The sequence below is a fragment of the Trypanosoma melophagium genome (genome assembly GCF_022059095.1).
Source record: "Trypanosoma melophagium isolate St. Kilda chromosome Unknown ctg1segment2, whole genome shotgun sequence".
Classification (NCBI taxonomy): domain Eukaryota; phylum Euglenozoa; class Kinetoplastea; order Trypanosomatida; family Trypanosomatidae; genus Trypanosoma; species Trypanosoma melophagium.
The window spans coordinates 16,811-34,525 of record NW_027125134.1 but is presented as its reverse complement, the minus strand read 5'-3'; the positions used below and the strand labels follow the sequence as shown (position 1 = coordinate 34,525).

Below are 17,715 nucleotides of genomic sequence, written 5' to 3'. Positions count from 1 at the left end.
ACAAAGAAGTGTAACTCTTGCACTTTCTTTATTTTTATGGTTGTGGTGATGCCAACATCACGACCCCTCGAGTGTGGCGTTATTCTGCCCAGTCGCTTCAGTGCTGTGCGGCCGCGTACGTGGAATCTCGTGATGGATAATGCTGGCCGTGCACTGGCCGAGCATTTCGGCAGTCATATGTCATTCAATCAGACGGCAGAAGAAGCCAGTCTTCGCAATCGTGATCGCCGCATGCGTGAAGAAGTGCTGAGGTGACGCTCTACTCTATCCCCAGGAGTGAGGGATGAGGGTTTTCAAGATACTTATAGTGCTGCCAAACAAGGTGCAGGGGCGTCAAATGCTGTGGGGGAGTCGAAGGGGGAACAACAAGAGGAACGGGTCCGAACAGCAGCATATTCCTTTATCTCTGGACGTATTACTGCGGCAGGTGAGTCTGAGACGTTTGGAAAGAAAAAGCAACAAGAACAGAAGCAGCATCCCATATCGTATGACAACATCCCAAGGGAAATTCCCGTTTCCTTTTTTCACTAAAAAAAAAAAATGCTATTTCCTCCATCATAACACTACTGATTGTGACTGATGAACACAAATAATACTTGTATGGGTACCCCCCCCCCCCCCCCCCCAAAAAAAAAAAAGAGAAAAGTTATATTTTGAAGGTGAAAGACCGACTGTTTTCCGATTCTCTGTAATCGTTCTGTTTATGTCTTAGTTTTTCTCTGCTTTTTTTCTATCTTTCTTTCTGCTTGGTTGTTTCAATTAGACTTGGCTAGGCAACAATTGTTCGTGAAACTCATGCGCTCTGGTCTCCTTCGATCCTACTCCTTTATGTTGCTCTTCCTGCTGCAGCTATTCCTCCCGTGTTGTACTATGGCTTGGCCGCTGTGGCTATCAGTGCCATTTCAGACACCAGAGGAGAAGGAGGAAGCTGGGGACTCCACATTCACGTTTGGGCAAAAGTATCAAGACCCCAGATTGCCACCTCTTTCTCTCATGAGACGCAAAGCTAATACTCATTCCAATCGTCATGTGGTGCAACTATTGGATGAATTTGAGGCTAAAAGTCAAGTAAGCACCTGCTGGAAAAATGCTATTGAATCTCTCAAAGAAGGTTGTGGATCGCTTCACACAGACGATGTTGCACGCAGCCGTTTGGCTCTCAGAATGGCATCGTGTGACGGTGAATCCGACGGGGGTCATCGTTCATGGCCGCGCTGCTCTATTGATCATGAAAGTGATGTACGTCGCTGTGTACAGCACCTGGGGGACGCACACTACCTGATATATGCGCAGTATCGACTACATACTGATGTCCTTTGTCTTTACATCCAGGAAGAGGTTTTTCAGGAGCGGACAGAAGCTGTTGTGAAGACGCTCTACGCGGGTGCCTCTGCAGCATCAGAGACCCTCCAGTCGCTTCAGAACTCTAGTGATGACTTGCTGGAGTCAGTGCAAGAGGCAACGAGACAGCAGACGAACAATTTTATCGAAACACAGCGACTCTATCGAGAACTGCAAGAATTGCGAGATGGTCAATCAAAGGCGTTTGAGTCCTTGAAAGAATCTACGGGACAGGTTATACAATCAGTGACAGATGCAGGTTTGAGTTTAAATCAATTACATGTAGTACTTGATGAAGGCGCTACCCAGGCTGCAGCTGCTGTGAAAGAGATTGCACGCGAGACAGCGGCGTTTCAGAGTCGTACTGAAACTTATACATCCAATATGCTGCACGTTCTGGAACGTGTTGAGGTATTTCAGCAAGCGTTGTTGGAGGGAACAATGGGAATCGGTGCCATTTTTCACTATGCCGTACTCCTTCTAATGCTTTTGCTGTTCACTATTCCTGCACGTACAGCCGCTGCGAGGCTGCCCTGTATTGCTGTGGTTTGTGTAGCTTATGCTATCCGACCGTTTCTTACCCGAACACTGAACTATGCCCTGGGGGTTGTTGGCAGTAACACCAACAGTAATAACAGTAACAACATTTTTTTTGCTTTCGTGACACTTGTCGTTGGAGTAACTCTCCTATTTTTTGCTTGCACCTACCGTTCCCCTGAGCAAGCATTGCGTCTCATACTGCGATGCGAAATGCGTCGTGTATTAGAAGACACACGAAGCTCCATGCTTGAAGATGTTCGTCAGACAGTAATTGAAGGTGTTGCCGAAGCAATACTACGTGTAGGTGGTATTGCCGGGTCACAGCATCAACAGAAGCAGCGCGATGGAGGGGCAAAACTACTCGTCTCCTCTATGTGTGAAAAACAGGAAGCCGAGGAGAGGGATGAGGAAAACACGGTGTGTACACCACCGACAGTGAAGAAACCACAACGAAGAAAATCTAGTCGGACTCGTTCCGTTCTGTAGTATGGTTAATAAATCTGAGTGCATAAAGTATGAAATTGGTTTTTTTTTTTTTTTTTTTTACTCGGGTCTAGTTTTTGTTTCGATTGGTGGTTACTACTACTGCTATCCTCGGTGGAGATATGAACCCCCTGGAGGTTGAGTTTCAGGAAAGGTCGATTTGACGAGGTGATACAAACATTTGACAAACTAATTTGGGCACGTACTGGTTTATTTATTTCTTCACGTGTGTTTTGTTTTCGCTGTCTGTGTATGTGAGCGTGTGTGCATATGAGGAAGTGGAAGATGACGTTTCTATATTGTTGCTCTTTCTTTATATTTTAACTGTATTCATTATTCTGGCCTCTTCTTCTTATCCCTTCTCTCTTCTCTCTTCTTAGGAGCATAGCCCGAGATATCCATGGCACTTGCAGCTGCGCGGCAGCGGGCGGAGGAGGAGCTGCTGGGGTGGGCGTACATAACAAATCAACTGCTCCTCGAGAATGCGCAGGTGGCGCTGACGGACGTTGAGGAACCCGCGCGGCGGGTGGCGTTGGAGGTTGAGTACGCCGCAGGTGTCACCGCACTGCTGCGGGCAGAGTGGACGGCAACGCGGCAGCAACTGCAAAACGCACGTAATAGTATCAAGCAGATTGCTAAAGTGGTTGCACACCACCGCGGTGGACATGCGGCACGCGAGGTGTGTGCAGACGCTGAACCACCGGCGGAGAGTCTTCGTCGGCTCCTCGACGACTTTACTGCATTTGCTGAATCTACACAACAACAAATACAAGAACAACAACAACAAATACAAGAACAACAACAGCAATTACAAAAACAACACGAGGATGAGGAAATGTCTGTGCACAGCAACCTACGACCGCTATACACACGCATTTTGCCGCCTCCACCCGTGAATCCTACAGCACTAACGCTACTCAGCGTCCGCGATCAAGTACGGGAGCTTCGGCCAGAAACAGGAGTTTCACCCTACGGCATCGTACACACACCGCGATTACAAAAGCATCAACATCGACGTAATCAAGACTTCAGCGAAAAGGAGGAGTATACACCACACTTAGCGGCATCACCGCTGCACAGCTTATACACCTCACAAATATCTCCATCGGCAGTGCGGCATCATACACCTCGCTCTTGCACACAGAATGGTCTGTCGTCAGCAGCGCTTGCATGGAGGGAACGCATGACCTCATTAAAGGCGGAGTTGCGTGACCTGAAGAGTGTGCTTGACAATTAGTTCTTGTATAACAGTGCGACACGCTACCTTTTCCCCCCGCCCACTTCTTGCTTCCTTTCCTTCCCTTCCCGTTCCTCTATCTGCATATCTATTGATAGCTCTTCTTCTTATCTCATTTCTGCATTTATTTGAGCTGGTTTCACATTGCCTTTATTTTTTTCTTTTCTTTTCTTTTTTATTATTTATCACTTTGTGGAGACCGAGAGGTGTGAGCAAAAAGAAAAAAAAATTGTGAAGAAAATATGGCGCAGACGTCAATAATTGTGGAATCTATTGCAGGTGTGCGGGAGCTAGCCCCATTACGTTCACACGTCTGTCTTCCAGGAGACCCTGTGCTGTTGCTAGAGCCAACTGCAGTCGTGACACTTGGAAATGGTCTTCGACCTATTCTACAGGATTCTGGAAGCAGCAATAGTAATACTGAGAATGATAAAGAAGGAACTAACACCTTTGTTTCTGCGGAGTTTTGTGGTCCAGTATCACGTAGCATTGGACCAAACCGTGTGCGTCGCTATACGATCGACGCCCCTGCGGCTCGCCGATATACCTACGTCCCCAAAGACCCGGTTGTAGCGATTGTGATGAGGAAAACGACGAATTACTACTTATGCTACACCGGTGCTCCTTCCCTCGCAGTGCTCGATACTCTGAGCTTCGATGGGGCGACCAAGTCCAGTCGACCGCGGCTGCAGGAGGGTGACGTTGTGTACGCATTTGTACGGCCGCAGCGGAGTGAAACTGCAACTACAACAGCAATAGGCGCTCCAGCAGAGGCTGCAAGCGATGAGGTGGAGCTGAGCTGCGTGGCAGGCGAAGTTGGTCTCGTCGCACGCGATTGGACTTCCACCGATGCGACATTCGGCCCGCTGGTCGGAGGCGCAGTCGTTCGTGTGCCGCTGCCGTACGCGCGGAGTCTTCTTGCTGCAGATGGCGCCTCACGTCTTCTTGCGCTGTTGGGTGAGCGCGTCCCGTTTGAGGTGTGCGTTGGGGCGAACGGACTTGTGTGGGTATGCGGTCAGCGAAGCGAAAATGATCCCACCGCGGCTGTGCGGCGCACCGTTGCGGTAGCCGCCTGCATTGTCGAAGCACAGGACGATGTCACCGTTGCCGAAATGGAAGCACACGTGCAGAGCCACTTCCCAAACGAATAACTAAAGTAACACAATAACCAGAGAGTGGTGTTTCTTCTATTTTTATTTTTATGAAGTTACTACAACTGCTACCTCTGCTACTGCTAGTACCACTACTTTTGTTGTTCCCGTCGTTGGTTTTGTTGTTACACTCCTTGTGTAATCAAGAATAACCTTACTTGCTGCGCTTCTGGTGATTGCCTCTTGCTTTGTCCTACCTTTTTTTTTCTTCATATTTTTTTTATACATCTTTATATATGTGTCGATATTTGGATATACCTTGCGAAGTGTATTTAGGGGTAAAGTAAGAAGAACTAGAATAGGAGTCACGTGTATTAGTGTTGGGGTCTTTGCTAAGTGACTCTACGGCGCCATCATAACGAATGCCCGACTATACGCAGTTCGTCAAGTACTTTAACGAGTACCCGAACATTCCACAAAATGACTACACTGCCTACAGTCGTCTCGCGGATACCACGTGGCGTTTACTAACCGCTTCTGACAAGGAGGGTGTTGGAGCAAAATCAGGTGCGGCGGCAACAGCAGCACCGACACCCGCATGCCCCTCAATCGTCATTGGGCGACTGCTCGTCTCAACAGAAGACCGCTGGCGTATTCAAGCGCACATGCGCCGTGAAGAGGCAAAGGCGGGCGCTGGTCGAAAAGAGTACAACAAAAAAGTGACCCGCGCTACAAAAACCACAAAGGGGCCAGACTCTGGAGAAGGATTTCCCCCAGGGAGAGGTCGCCCAGTGTGATTTAATCGCTTCCTATGATATCACCTTTCTTTTTGCTGCTCTTTGTACGTCTGTCTTTTTTTGTGATTTGCCCAGTGGTAAGCTACTTTTTTCACATAGTTATGCTGATTCTTTCTTTTGGCTCTTTTCCTTGTGCCACGACGTAAGGACTCCGATAAAAAGAAACGAAAAAACAAAAATAAAAGAAGTTTAAGATAGCGCGAAAAGGAAAAAGTACAAAAGAAAAACACACACACATATATATATATATATATATATATATATATATAAGGCAAAAGTGAGTGGGTTGATTCTTGGGCAAACAAAATGTTACGGAATTCTATGGAGATCTCGGGCATCTCTTCACCCAGTGAGACCGAGAGGGATAATATGGAGTACCACCAAGACGGAATAATTCCCGCCACACTGCACCCAGCACGTGATCAAGGTAAAGGTAATCGCCTTGGGAGTAGAAGTAGTGGCAGTGGTATTGCTGGAAGCAGCAGCAGCGAGCCAACGGAATGTGGAGTTCCACCACTCTGTCCTGCACGTCTTGGAAGTTCCCTTGCCAAAGAACCGGAGGCGGTTGTCCTGGAGGCTGCACAGGAGCTGCGTCTTATCGAGTTGTTGCATAGGGCCTCTCAAACCATTAAGGAGGAGCGTGCGCGATCGGCAGCACTGCGTCAGGAACTTGAGGAGCTGAGACAATCAACGGCGACATTGTCCACCATGGAAACACTGCAGAAAGAAAATGAACTTCTTAGAAAGCAGTTGGCATTCGTGCGTAAGCAACTAGAACTGGGTCAGTCACATAATCCTCAAGTGAAGCAGGATGGGTGGGAGAAGGAGCAGGAAGAACGGCCGCATTTTGGGAAAAGCCGATCACCTTCCACGAGCCGAGGTGATAGCACATCGTCCAAACGCTCATCTGTGAAGGCGCCTCTCATGCCTTTCACTGCAAACATGGGGACATCCGTGAGGAAAAGCTACAGCGATGTGGAGTACACAAAGCAGAGGGCAATTTCGTTGCAACGTCACTCTCAGCTTTCCACAGGCGATGCCTCTCGAAGTCACAGTGTGACGGATACACAAACGCAAAAACATCAACATCATCAGAAACAACGACAACAACAGGAAGGACAACAACATTCTCCTGCTTCTAAATGTAGCTCACAGGCAACTGTCTCAAAAATGGTTTCTTCTTTTCCTGTTGGTGACAATGATGAGGCTAACACTGCCGCCACCAAAAGCAAGTGGCAGCCTGTGATCCCGCACAATGGCGGTGCTACGTACAATGCAGAAATGGTCACACGACTACGTCGAGCGTTGGCTCCGCCCCCCACGAAGGAACAACTAGGTGAGGTCATTCATGCGATGGTACAGGAGATTGTCCGTGATACACGGCGACGAGGGCTAGATTTGTACATGAAGCGTCAAGCTCCTTGCGTGTACCAATGCACATTTGGCAGCGATAATACTCAGAGGGGTAAGGGTGTTGCGGCACGTGTGTTACACTTATCAATTGACAGTGGACGACTCACCGTTAAAGTTGGCGGTGGACACGTGAATTTTTTAGATTACTTGGAGCGGAATCGTTCGTTACTCTCAGTAATATAGACTTTAAAAGGAAAAAAAAGAAGATAAATATTCCATTTTGTGTATATATATAAATATTTATAGAAATCTTTTTACTGCTCTTTGCGTATGTACAGAGGATTATTTTGCATAGACTTTCTTTCTGCATATGATTCTTAATGCCTTGTTCTATTTTCCTTCCTCGTTTTTTTTTTCTTTCTTTTTGTGGTGAAGAAAGGTATTTCTTTTCGTTTTCCTTTGAGATAGGTAGGCGATCTCTGAAAGAAGAGAAAAATAAACATATATATATATATATATATATATATATATATAGATCTTTTATTTATTTACTTCACGTTGATAGATAGTGTGGGGTGGGGGTGGAGTGGGGACATTGTAAACATAGTGAAAAGAGACTCTTTTGTAACGCAATGCCTCTTGTAAATGAGACTACAGAAGTGAAGGGGAATGCTACAGATTCTTTATGGCTTATTATTGGATTCACTGGTGGTGCTGCACTCATTATTATTCTTGCTGCGGTTCTCTTCTTGGCATACCACTGTGGAGTGGTGCGCCGTCAACGTGCTGAAGCCAATAGGCTTATGGAGGAGGAGGGGCGGGCGCGAATCCGTTCAAGGCGGGACTTGTACCCGACTCCGCGGAGGGGCAGTGCAGCCCATTGTGTCTCTCATTCACCCAAAGGCTATCTGCCTTCACAACCACAGAGGGTGGAAAACAACCGTAATGCGCTTTTCCCCCAAAATTTGGAACCCGTGCAGACACCTCAGCAACCAAACTTGCAGTGGAGCAATTCACAACAGCAGTTCAACAACTATATCGCGTTCAACGAGGTACCTGGGAATCAGTGGGGGGGTAGTGATCCTCAGGGTTTTGATATGCCTGAGCAAGGGTTATATGATCAGTGGGCAGAAAGTGACTCGTACGGCTTCTCAAATTTCTTGCAAGGGGGAAACACATATCAAAATTATAATAACACTGGCGAGAACACGGTGCCTATGTCAACTGTGGCAACTGCTGAATCTCCAGCACCCCAGTCACTGCGTCAGGATGATGATGAGCCTCAACCAGGACTACAGCGACGAAATTCACGTGTTTCGTTTGTGGGAGTTTTTAAAGTGTAGAAACTATATTATCAGATGTGAGAACTTTCATTTTTTCTATTTTATGTTTATTTTTACAGTTTACATCTGAGATATTCCCATCCCGTGTTAAAGAAAGGTTGTGGAGCAGCTAATATAGAAATGATGGAAAGGCACAGAAGGAAGCCCACTGATCTTGGTCCAGGAAGGGTTTAGTAGAGTGACGTGCCGACAATCCTTATTGTAAATCCCTCCTCTTTTTTACTTTTTCTTCTATTCCTTTCTTTATTTTACTTCGCTTTCTCAAATCACCCTGATGATATTCAGTAAGGCTTACGATTACCTAATAATAAGGCAGATCCCTACATATGTTTTTATGTTTTGATTTGGTATCGTTGATATTTTCTGATCAGTTACTAGGGTGATGGGGATAATGCGAAGACTATTTTTCTGTCCACTGCTGTCATTTACCCCTTACTGTTTTAATAATAATAATAGTATTAATATATATATATGTGTAGTTTATTATTCTAATACAATAGTGGGAACTGGAAGTACAGTTAGAAAAAATGGAGATGTTTTTTTTCTTTCTTTTTTTTCTTATTGCTGTTTTTTCGATATTTCAGTTTGTAGGCTTCCTTAATTTCTCCTTTCTCCGTTGTGTTATGATATTCTCTGTGGTTATTGGATAAAGCACGGGGTGCTCTATTTGAGATGTTTTTCTAAAAAAAAAAAAGAGGCTATTTTTAGAGAAGGACAAATAGGAAACCTTTGTTTTTTTCCTTTTTGTTTTTTTTTCTTGTTTTTTTTTTCTGCTGTTCGATGTAGAAGTAGAAGGAGGAGGGAATGTCTTTACATTGTTTTGTATTTTTTTTTCTTTTTGTTTTTGTCAATGTGTCTATGCGTGTCTCCCCCCCTCCATTCCCTGCAGTGTTGCTTCATTCGTGAAGTTTCTGCGGTTTATTTTGCCGTTTTTTTCTTTTTTTTTGCTTGTTTATTTTTTTATTTTTCCCATGTTTTATTTTGTCTTTTTTATACTTCTCTTTTCTTGTTTCTTTGCCTCTCCAACTGATATTTCTGAGTTAACGGCCGTTCTCCTGCACCTGCGCTCTTTCCCCCCACATCTCTCTCGTAATCTCAGATCAGTCAAAAAACAGAGTCAATCAAAAAGAAAAAAGAAAAGTCATTTTATACAAAATAATGCAAAACGAAGAAAAAAAAGGAACTACCGAAAGTAATTCTACTGTGCTTAAAACTCTCACATACACTGGACCTGTTCCGAAGCCACATCCACCCTGTACGGACCCTACACCAGATGAACAGTACCGTCAGTACACGGAACAAAAGATGCAAGAGTTACAACAACGCCAGGAGCAACAACGTGCCATGGAGGGGGCTCCAGCTGACAGTAATAACAATAATAATAATAATTTTGGTTCTATGATTTCAAATGCTGCTGTAAATTTTCGAACTTTGGCGCAACAGATGGCATTCAAGGTAGAGCGCGCAAGCACTGAAGTAACGAACGTAACCGCAAATCGAGTGCGACAACTGGATCGTCAATTAAGTCTTGACCGCTTCAAGAACAACTTCCCAGAGCTGAGTGCAATGGGTGAGGTGCTTCTGGCTGACTACTCATGCGCTGCAATGCACGCTGGAGTGCGTGTGAATGGGCACATGCACATTACCAAGAATTACCTTTGCTTCAGCGCACAAACGACTTCTACGCTAGCAAAGGCAACCAGTACAGTGTTGAGGGAAGCTGGTCTTCCTGCTGGTACTGAATCCTCAACTGACATTCGGCAGGTTATTCCGCTCACTGAAATTGCCAGTATTCAACTCTCTGTTGCCCTTGACACGGTTGATCAAGGACCGCCATTCTTTCTTCCAATCCCAGCCCCCAATGTACTCCCCACGAGCCTACAGTTGTACACAACACGACAGCAACTATTTCAGTTTCTTGATTTTGAGAGTGTGGTGGCCAAAGCTGGTGCTGTCTTATCAGACGCCGTGAAAGGTCGTCCCATTGACCGCGCATACAACTACCTTGATCATGCTTGGCGTGACGCTACCAATGTACCTCTACCAGGTGTGACGTATGTGAGTTAAACCAACTTATTAACATATTGCTGACCTGTGCATGTGTTTGTTTCGATGATAGTAGGAGGAATGAAAAAAAAAAAGAGTAGAGTTATTTGCCAAAGATTATATCACCAGCTCACTCTTTCGGGTGATGAATAGAAGGACGGGGAAAGGGGGGGGAGGGGAAAAAAAGGGAAAAGAAAAGAAAATTGAACTGTTATGCCTCACGTAGAATTGCTTGGTGTATGTTTTTTTTTTCTTTGTTTTTTGCTTAAATCTTTTCTGCATCTTTTTAGTTTCCATCCAAGTGAATGCTTTTTTTTTTGTAGTATGTTTTTCTTAATCACTCAAGCGCCCAAATTTCTTGCGAATGGTCCCTTCTCTTTGTTATGTGTGTAAGTTTCTCTGTTTTCAGGTGGATGCTGTGTGTATTGCGTTCTTTTTTTTTTTTTTTTTGACCCTTTCATGGCTAATGTTTCTGTCAGAAGAGTCTGACAAAGGCACAGAGGATACTGTCTCTCTCGGATTGTATCGTTGCTGTTATTTTTGCAGCCCTCAACGTAGCCACCTTGTTATCTGCAGTGATGAAAGGAGGTCAGAGTTTTTTTTTTTCTCCGTACGAACACCACCGTTTGGGTGTCTGCATGGTGAGAGCCTTCCCTTTTTGCCAAGGGAATAAGAGGTAAAACGCAAAAGAATTTTGCTTCTGGGAATCAGCATGTTAATGTTTCTCTACACTTCTTGCCACTTCCATTTCAATTCCCCGCAAATGTTCGTTGAAGGTGTAGTGGAAGAAATGATGCAGGGAAAGTCAGCAGCAGTAACGGCGGAACTTTCTAGCCGCGTTGCTGTGCCGCGCAGTTATGTTCGAGCTGCATTGCGAGGACTGAGAATAGCAGTAGGAACCCGTTGTACTCCATGCACATCACATGAACAACTTCAGGCTCTTGATAGAGCACTACGTTATGCAGCAGCGTTTCAGAGACGCTGCGAAAAACGTTGGAATGAAGTTGATCTCGCTCGAGAACCGCATAAAAAGACTATTTGTGTAAGCGAAGAGGAGGTCCTTCCTCTCGGATTTGCAAGAACACTGCAACAACTTGACACCGGTGATGATGAAAATAACGACGAAACTTGCTCAGATAATTCCAGTGCTACTGCGCGGGGGGAGCAGCAGCAAGCTTCTCCAACATTCTCTGAGAAACAGCAGGCGAGATTGCACGCTGCCTTGCAGCAGTGGGTCTTCTACTGTAGTTTTAACATTTCTCAGAAGGAGTTTTTGGCACGGCAATCCAAAATATCGGCAGTTCTTCTTCTTTCTCCAATACGGGTGGTTCCGTCTAGTTGCAGCAGACCTAATAGTGCAAACAGTTTAGGAACCTCTGTGCGTCGCCGTGGTGCACAGGCGTATGTTGATTTACTTGTGCACCATCGTTTAATGTTGAATAATGAGAAAGAGTGGACGACATTATGCGAATTATTTACCAGAACTGAAGGTAACAGCAAAGGGAATAAACTAGATGTAATAAAACTACCGTTTATCAGCTCTTCTGAAGTGTGTGTTTCGTGTGAACGCAGTCTTGCGGTGCTTTCGTGGGCGATGCAGTTTCAACAAAAACAACAGCATCATCATCAACAACAGCAAGTTCATATTTCTTCATCTGATATCGCTAATGTCCTTCAGCAGTATGCTCAGCAGTTTGGCGAACGGATAGAAGTACCGGAAGTAAGGCTTGAAAGTGAGAATGAAAATGGTACGTTAAGGCTGAATACTGCAGCTGAGCAGGCTGTTGTTACACGCCTTCAACAGTGGTGGTCCACTGCACGTAATGCTGAGAGGCAGAATTCCAAACTTGCGGAGGCTTGCGGGCTCGACCGCACAGCGCCGAGTTGGATTCACGTGGAGGGCAGAAAGGTGACTCTTTCGCCCTCTAGCGATACCCCAGTGGTGGGAGACACTGTCTTTGCAGAGCTGTTACTTCAGGGACGCTGGGAGGAGGTCCTGCGGCACATTGAAAGCACAGCAACCGTCGCTTTGAGACTTCACGAACCCACAGTTGATATGGAAGAAGAAAAACGGATAAGTAAAGAAGAAATAGATGAAGTGGTGTGTGTTGTAGATGAGAGTAATGAAAAACGAAAATGTAGTGTTGGTTTAGTCGCACCATCAACCTCTTCTTCTAGGGATAATGTTATAGCGCAGTTCTTCAATAGGCGGCGTCCATTACTTGTGAAGAGAAAGTTGTGGGTTCACAGCACCGCATCCCGCCTCGGACAAGTACCCCGTGGGCTTATTCTTGCTCCTGAGACATCAGCAGAGGCGACTTTACTACAGAAACCTCCAATAGTTGGCCTTCGATCTAGACGTGATTATGTAAATCTGGTAAATGAGAAACAGCAGAATTTGGATAATTTACCCAGCTCTACCCCATATCCTGTATTGATAGAACTACGCCGGAAACTCTGGATTCTTGGTCAACTACCTAGACGTGTCCCTCGTTCTCTGGTACGTTTTGAGGGAACTGGTGTTTCTATGCTTCCGTACTTGCAGCGCTCTCTTGCGAAGGAACTTGTTCCATGGATTCTTCTTTCCACTATTGTTGCCATTGCAAGAGAAGAATTAAATGGAGATATTCATAAAGGACTAAAACGTGTTCGTACACAAGTTCTCTACACACTCTTTTCACCAATTTCATACTATGCATCATTTCAAGAATATTGTTCAGATTTGGTAGTACAATTTGGAAGTTTGCTTGCCCCACCTTCTGTGATGCGAGTGGCGGTGCGCTCCCTCTTGCGACCACCTTCATTACGACATTTTTACGATGTATTGGGAGCGCGACGTATTCAAACGGAGTCTGTATGCCGTCATATGTGGTGGGGTTCCGTAGAGAGAGCAATGGATGCGGAGGATCAACAAGAAGAATTATCTTTCTCTACTTTTTCCCATACTACAATGGATACGTTAAAGCGGATACGTTCTGATTCTGATGCACTACGTAAGTTCTTTGAGAGTAAAGCAACCAGTATGCGCAATTACCATATTTCAATCTGGATTGAAGGCTGCAGTAAAGTAGAAACACTTGCGGGACTTTTAGATATCCTTGTGCGAGAAGTAAATTGCTATGGACCACCTCTACTTTCACCAGAGGCGGCAGCGGCCTTACTTACAGGGGTTGTTCTTCCGCACCTTGCAGCAAACGGAAATAATATTACAGATACTGAGAAGAATATTCTCCGTACGCTTGGTTTGGTTTATTTTCTGGTCCCTGCTGACCGGGTATTTGGAGCTGCTCCATACTTTAAGGGAACCTATAATGAGCGTTACATCTTTTCTACTCCACTGGAGTGGACTACAGATTGGGATGGTGCAGAGGCGTTGCTAGTAGGCCGTTCTCTTCGTCATGTGACGAAGTATCCTACAACTACCACCGAGTCTTTTTTACGAGTTGAGAAGCGACATGGTATTCCCACGTTAACGTTCCGTGTGCCAGAGCTTAATGTACGTCTTATGACAGTTGACCTTCTTGAGGCGGTTCGTTACTTTGAGGAAGGGAGAAAGCAAGAACAGCTACAGAAGGGAGGAAACATAGTGAACGCGACAAATATTGAAACTACAGAAAGTGATAGAAATCCTTTTGTTGTCGCCTCTCATTTGCCGTTGGGTGTTATAGCGGTTAGTAAACCCTCTGGAATGAGTACCACTTTGCACGCTGGTTTTCCGCATTTGGTGAGTTTTCTAGCTCAAAATGTACCATGGCGAGGTGATGGCACACCTGTTCTCTATCAGCATGGTCTTGTCAACCGAATTGACGTTGGAACGAGTGGCTTGGTGCTTGCCACTAATACAGAGGCATCTCTTATTGCGGCACGTCGCGCCAGTGTTGTGGATCATGTGGTGGAAAAGACATACCGGGCGTTGCTGCTGCGCTGCCCACCACCGGCCTCGCGTCTGGAGGGCGAGGAGTGTTGGTATCTCAACCCCCGCGGCGTCATCACACGTGATGTGTTCGCGAACGGCGCTGACTTTTCACTGCAACGCGCGGCCACTCAAAATGCACAGCGCGACGGGCTGCCGGCGGCCTTTGCGGATTGGCGGCGGGCGACGACGACGTACCGTGTCCTGCGGCACTTCCCCACCAGCGGCGTGTACGACGTGGAGGTGCGGCTGCGGGCCGGTCGGCGGCATCAAATCCGACAACACTTCGCACTCTTGTGGCACCCACTGCTGGGCGACGGCCGCTACCACGAGCGCGCAAAGTCGATGGGCGAGCGGCTGGGACTTCACCGCCCGGCACTGCATGCATGCAGTATCACTCTGTGGCCGGCCCGTGGAGTTGGAACGGCGCCGGATGCGGAGTTTCCTGACTGTGAGAAGACTGTTGTGGAGTGTCCGTTGCCAAGCGATATGCGGCACGCGTTGGAAATATTGCAAGAATTGGAGGAGAAAGAGTGAGGGAGTAAAGAGTTCATCCCGTTTTTCTTTTTTCTTTTTTTACTTTGTGTTCATATCCGATGGAATGTGAATAATAACTTTTCTATTATTGCTACACCTACGCATAAATATATAAGAAGAAAGAAAGGAAAAGAAAGAATAAGTGAGAGAGGGAGAGCGATGTCGTAAAGAGATGAGAAACATATACAAGGAATACGATGGTAATAATTATCTACGAATATTGCAGGAAAGAGCATATTTATCTGTGAAACAACAATAAACAACTTAAAAAAAGTAACTACCTCTCTTTTATGGCTGAGCGGCGAAGGGGAAGGATATCCAAAGAGGGTGATAAGTTTTATATGCAAGAGACGGGTTCTTCATCTCAAAATGGGCTCTACGAGCGATGCCTTAATGGGGCAAGGACTGCTAAGGATGAAGGGAATGCCGCCCTCAAAGATGGAAAGCTGCGCGCAGCAGCGTTTAGCTACAAAAAAGCAAATTTATATCTTGCAGAGTACATTCATGATAATAATAAACCTGCAGGGGAAGGTCTTGTGAATGCATTATGCAAACAAAGAGACTCAGCACGGTGTTCGCTCAGTCCAGAGCGCTTTGCTAAACTTATGGAACTTTACGCCGTCGTTCAGAATAATCTGGCGCTTGTGAATCTTAGACTTGGTCGTTACCCAGAGGGAGTGCGCTGTGCGACAGCGGTTCTCTCGATCCCTGAGCAGACTACAAACACCAAGGCCCTGCTTCGACGTGCCAGCTGTAACATACATCTCGGAAACCTAGAAAAGGCGGAAATTGACCTTGACGCGGTTGAGCGTCACTCCCAGCTGACAGGAGTGGGTCCTGTTGACCCCACAGTGATTACCTTACGTGCTGAGATAGCAACAGCCAAAAAAGAAGCGGAACGGAAGCAACGTGAGATGTGTAAAAGGATGTTTGCATCGTAAAAGAAAGGAAAAAAAAAATAGAAAACAAACGAAAAAAAAAGAAAGTTTGAGTTCTCTCTCACCTGTATGACTTTGTTTTATTAGAAACACCTTTGTGTTTTTATCAAGCTCATTGCATGATATTCTTTCCCTTTAGTAGGTATTATGGTGCTGGTCTTCTACATTTTTATTGACTTTATTCTTTATTATTATTATTATTATTATTATTATTATTATTATTATTATTATTATTATTATTATTATTATTATTGGGAAGAAGGGTGAAAATAGTGTAGTAGGGTCTAACAAGTCCTGTTGTCTTTCTGTGTGATCCTTTAGAGTCAATAGGCACAGAAAGATTTATTAATTTATTTTATCTATCTATTCTTGCAAAGGGATTAATTTGTGATGCACCGCAGTCGTCTCCTTAGGGATCCTGCGGCATTTTACGAGTTTGTCGACAATAATTTCCTGAACAACAAGCGTCCAGCTGTACCTGGTGGGTCATGGCCGTATGAGAGCCTTCGCGGGAAGAGCCTTGCGGACTTGCAACAGATCTGGTTCCTTCTGGTAAAGGAGCGCAACATGCTGCAGTCGATGCGGGAACATTACCTTCGACACCAGGAGGAACTTGGGGCGATGCCGGCGCCGTCACGGCTCCGGATGGTGCAGGAGTCCATGCGGAACATCCGCCGTGTAGTTCAGGAACGCGAGGCGGCGGCCACGGCGCGGGCAACGGCGATCTTCCGCGAACGGCTGCAGCGCGGGGTCTATCGATTCCCGCCGGGTCCCCCGCCACCGCCAGGCGCCCACACGCAGACGGTTGTTGTGAAAGTGACACTCGCGCGGCATGTGGCGGCGGAGCGGCTGCGGGAGTTGTTTGGCCGCTACGATGTGTTTGAGTCGCACAGAGGCATCGTGCGGGTTGAGCTGCGACTGCCAGAGGAGGTGATGCGCCGCAAGGAGGAGGCCGAACAGGCATGGACACAATACATTGCGGAGAGAAGTGATGTGAAGGCATACCATCAGTGGGCCGCTGTACCAAGTGTATACGATTACACAAGTGTCGAACTCGCACCCGGCGTGTTCGCGAATGACGCCGTGAAGGAATTTATGGTTGAAGAAAAGAAGGATAAGAACAACAAGGAGAGTATTAGTGATGGTAACGAAGGTAGTAACGAGAAAAGTAATAAAATTGAGGGAAATGAGGCCATTATAGCAGCACATGTGCCGGTACCACCGAGCAAACAGAGGCCGACACCACCAAAGAATCCATTGGAGCGACTCAAAGCGGAACGACGATCGTATCTTGCAAAAAGTGTTATACAACTCGGTTACTTCCCCAATATCACGCTGGAGCCGCCACGTTACAAAAGCGTTGAGGAGGTACCACGTCCAACTCATCCGGATGAAATTGAGGGTCCATGGGAGGCATACATCACGTATGACCAAAGTGACGGTTTGTCATATGCGCAGTCGCTTGGTATCACTACTATTGATGGAACGAAGGTAATTGAGATAGCGGAACATAAGCGTGAACCGCAGCCGTATGCAGAGGTTGACCATGTTTATCAAGAAGCTCTGCGTCGTGAATCGGCACGGGAGGAGACACTTATGAAATGGCCGCACGTACCCGAATGGAAATACGACTACAGCACATACACGCGTAAACATCTTGCTGAAATTGTGCGCTACAACTACAGCAATGTTGTAGATTATGTGGATCGTGAGGTCCTCCTAACAGGAAAATCTGTCTGGGAGTGTCCCATTGCGATTGATCATACATGTGGTGGTGCCAAGTCTGTGCCACCACATGCCAAGAAGCCGATACGGTACATGGATGCAGGTATTTCCGAAGTAGGCGTCACAGATATCTAAAATTGCGTTGATGTACAGGACTACATCTGTGTTGACTCAACGTTCAACATTTGTGAACAACAATGATGATGATGGTGGTAATGATTATGGTTTAGGTGTTTACTGGTTCCTGCTACCGCTGTTTTTTTCTTCTGTTTCTGGAGAGACACTCAAATAAATGGATTATTTCTCTTTTTTTTTCTTGTTGTACTTTTTATTTGATCTATTCATATCTTTTTTTTTTTGTGTGTGTGTGT

At 45.9% G+C, this 17,715-nt stretch overlaps 11 protein-coding genes across 11 annotated transcripts; all 11 read left to right on the top strand.

Moving 5' to 3' along the window:
• Window positions 1–36: 36 nt before the first annotated feature.
• LSM04_004403 (uncharacterized protein) lies at window positions 37–531 on the top strand (the record flags this gene model as incomplete). The annotated part of the gene is made up of 2 exons (XM_067338539.1): window positions 37–235; window positions 278–531. 2 exons carry the CDS (start codon window positions 37–39, stop codon window positions 529–531), a joined length of 453 nt encoding a protein of 150 aa, XP_067194882.1.
• A 339-nt stretch (window positions 532–870) lies between these two features.
• On the top strand, window positions 871–2,367 carry LSM04_007706 (uncharacterized protein; the record flags this gene model as incomplete). Its single annotated transcript, XM_067338538.1, has 1 exon — window positions 871–2,367. The coding sequence occupies one exon, from the start codon at window positions 871–873 to the stop codon at window positions 2,365–2,367; it is 1,497 nt and encodes a 498-aa protein (XP_067194897.1).
• A 397-nt stretch (window positions 2,368–2,764) lies between these two features.
• LSM04_007603 (uncharacterized protein) lies at window positions 2,765–3,601 on the top strand (the record flags this gene model as incomplete). Its single annotated transcript, XM_067338537.1, has 1 exon — window positions 2,765–3,601. One exon carries the CDS (start codon window positions 2,765–2,767, stop codon window positions 3,599–3,601), a length of 837 nt encoding a protein of 278 aa, XP_067194896.1.
• Window positions 3,602–3,843: 242 nt separating this feature from the next.
• On the top strand, window positions 3,844–4,752 carry LSM04_004205 (K Homology domain; the record flags this gene model as incomplete). The annotated part of the gene is made up of 1 exon (XM_067338536.1): window positions 3,844–4,752. The coding sequence occupies one exon, from the start codon at window positions 3,844–3,846 to the stop codon at window positions 4,750–4,752; it is 909 nt and encodes a 302-aa protein (XP_067194881.1).
• A 362-nt stretch (window positions 4,753–5,114) lies between these two features.
• On the top strand, window positions 5,115–5,489 carry LSM04_008319 (uncharacterized protein; the record flags this gene model as incomplete). The annotated part of the gene is made up of 1 exon (XM_067338535.1): window positions 5,115–5,489. One exon carries the CDS (start codon window positions 5,115–5,117, stop codon window positions 5,487–5,489), a length of 375 nt encoding a protein of 124 aa, XP_067194901.1.
• Window positions 5,490–5,795: 306 nt separating this feature from the next.
• Window positions 5,796–7,085, top strand: LSM04_007121 (uncharacterized protein; the record flags this gene model as incomplete). Its single annotated transcript, XM_067338533.1, has 1 exon — window positions 5,796–7,085. One exon carries the CDS (start codon window positions 5,796–5,798, stop codon window positions 7,083–7,085), a length of 1,290 nt encoding a protein of 429 aa, XP_067194893.1.
• Window positions 7,086–7,474: 389 nt separating this feature from the next.
• LSM04_006468 (uncharacterized protein) lies at window positions 7,475–8,185 on the top strand (the record flags this gene model as incomplete). Its single annotated transcript, XM_067338532.1, has 1 exon — window positions 7,475–8,185. One exon carries the CDS (start codon window positions 7,475–7,477, stop codon window positions 8,183–8,185), a length of 711 nt encoding a protein of 236 aa, XP_067194891.1.
• Window positions 8,186–9,343: 1,158 nt separating this feature from the next.
• Window positions 9,344–10,252, top strand: LSM04_008727 (GRAM domain; the record flags this gene model as incomplete). Its single annotated transcript, XM_067338531.1, has 1 exon — window positions 9,344–10,252. One exon carries the CDS (start codon window positions 9,344–9,346, stop codon window positions 10,250–10,252), a length of 909 nt encoding a protein of 302 aa, XP_067194903.1.
• Window positions 10,253–10,994: 742 nt separating this feature from the next.
• Window positions 10,995–14,681, top strand: LSM04_004644 (Pseudouridine synthase; the record flags this gene model as incomplete). The annotated part of the gene is made up of 1 exon (XM_067338530.1): window positions 10,995–14,681. The coding sequence occupies one exon, from the start codon at window positions 10,995–10,997 to the stop codon at window positions 14,679–14,681; it is 3,687 nt and encodes a 1,228-aa protein (XP_067194884.1).
• A 290-nt stretch (window positions 14,682–14,971) lies between these two features.
• Window positions 14,972–15,622, top strand: LSM04_002261 (uncharacterized protein; the record flags this gene model as incomplete). Its single annotated transcript, XM_067338529.1, has 1 exon — window positions 14,972–15,622. The coding sequence occupies one exon, from the start codon at window positions 14,972–14,974 to the stop codon at window positions 15,620–15,622; it is 651 nt and encodes a 216-aa protein (XP_067194873.1).
• A 387-nt stretch (window positions 15,623–16,009) lies between these two features.
• LSM04_006922 (Ribosomal protein L47) lies at window positions 16,010–17,479 on the top strand (the record flags this gene model as incomplete). Its single annotated transcript, XM_067338528.1, has 1 exon — window positions 16,010–17,479. The coding sequence occupies one exon, from the start codon at window positions 16,010–16,012 to the stop codon at window positions 17,477–17,479; it is 1,470 nt and encodes a 489-aa protein (XP_067194892.1).
• Between the last annotated feature and the right edge of the window lie 236 nt (window positions 17,480–17,715).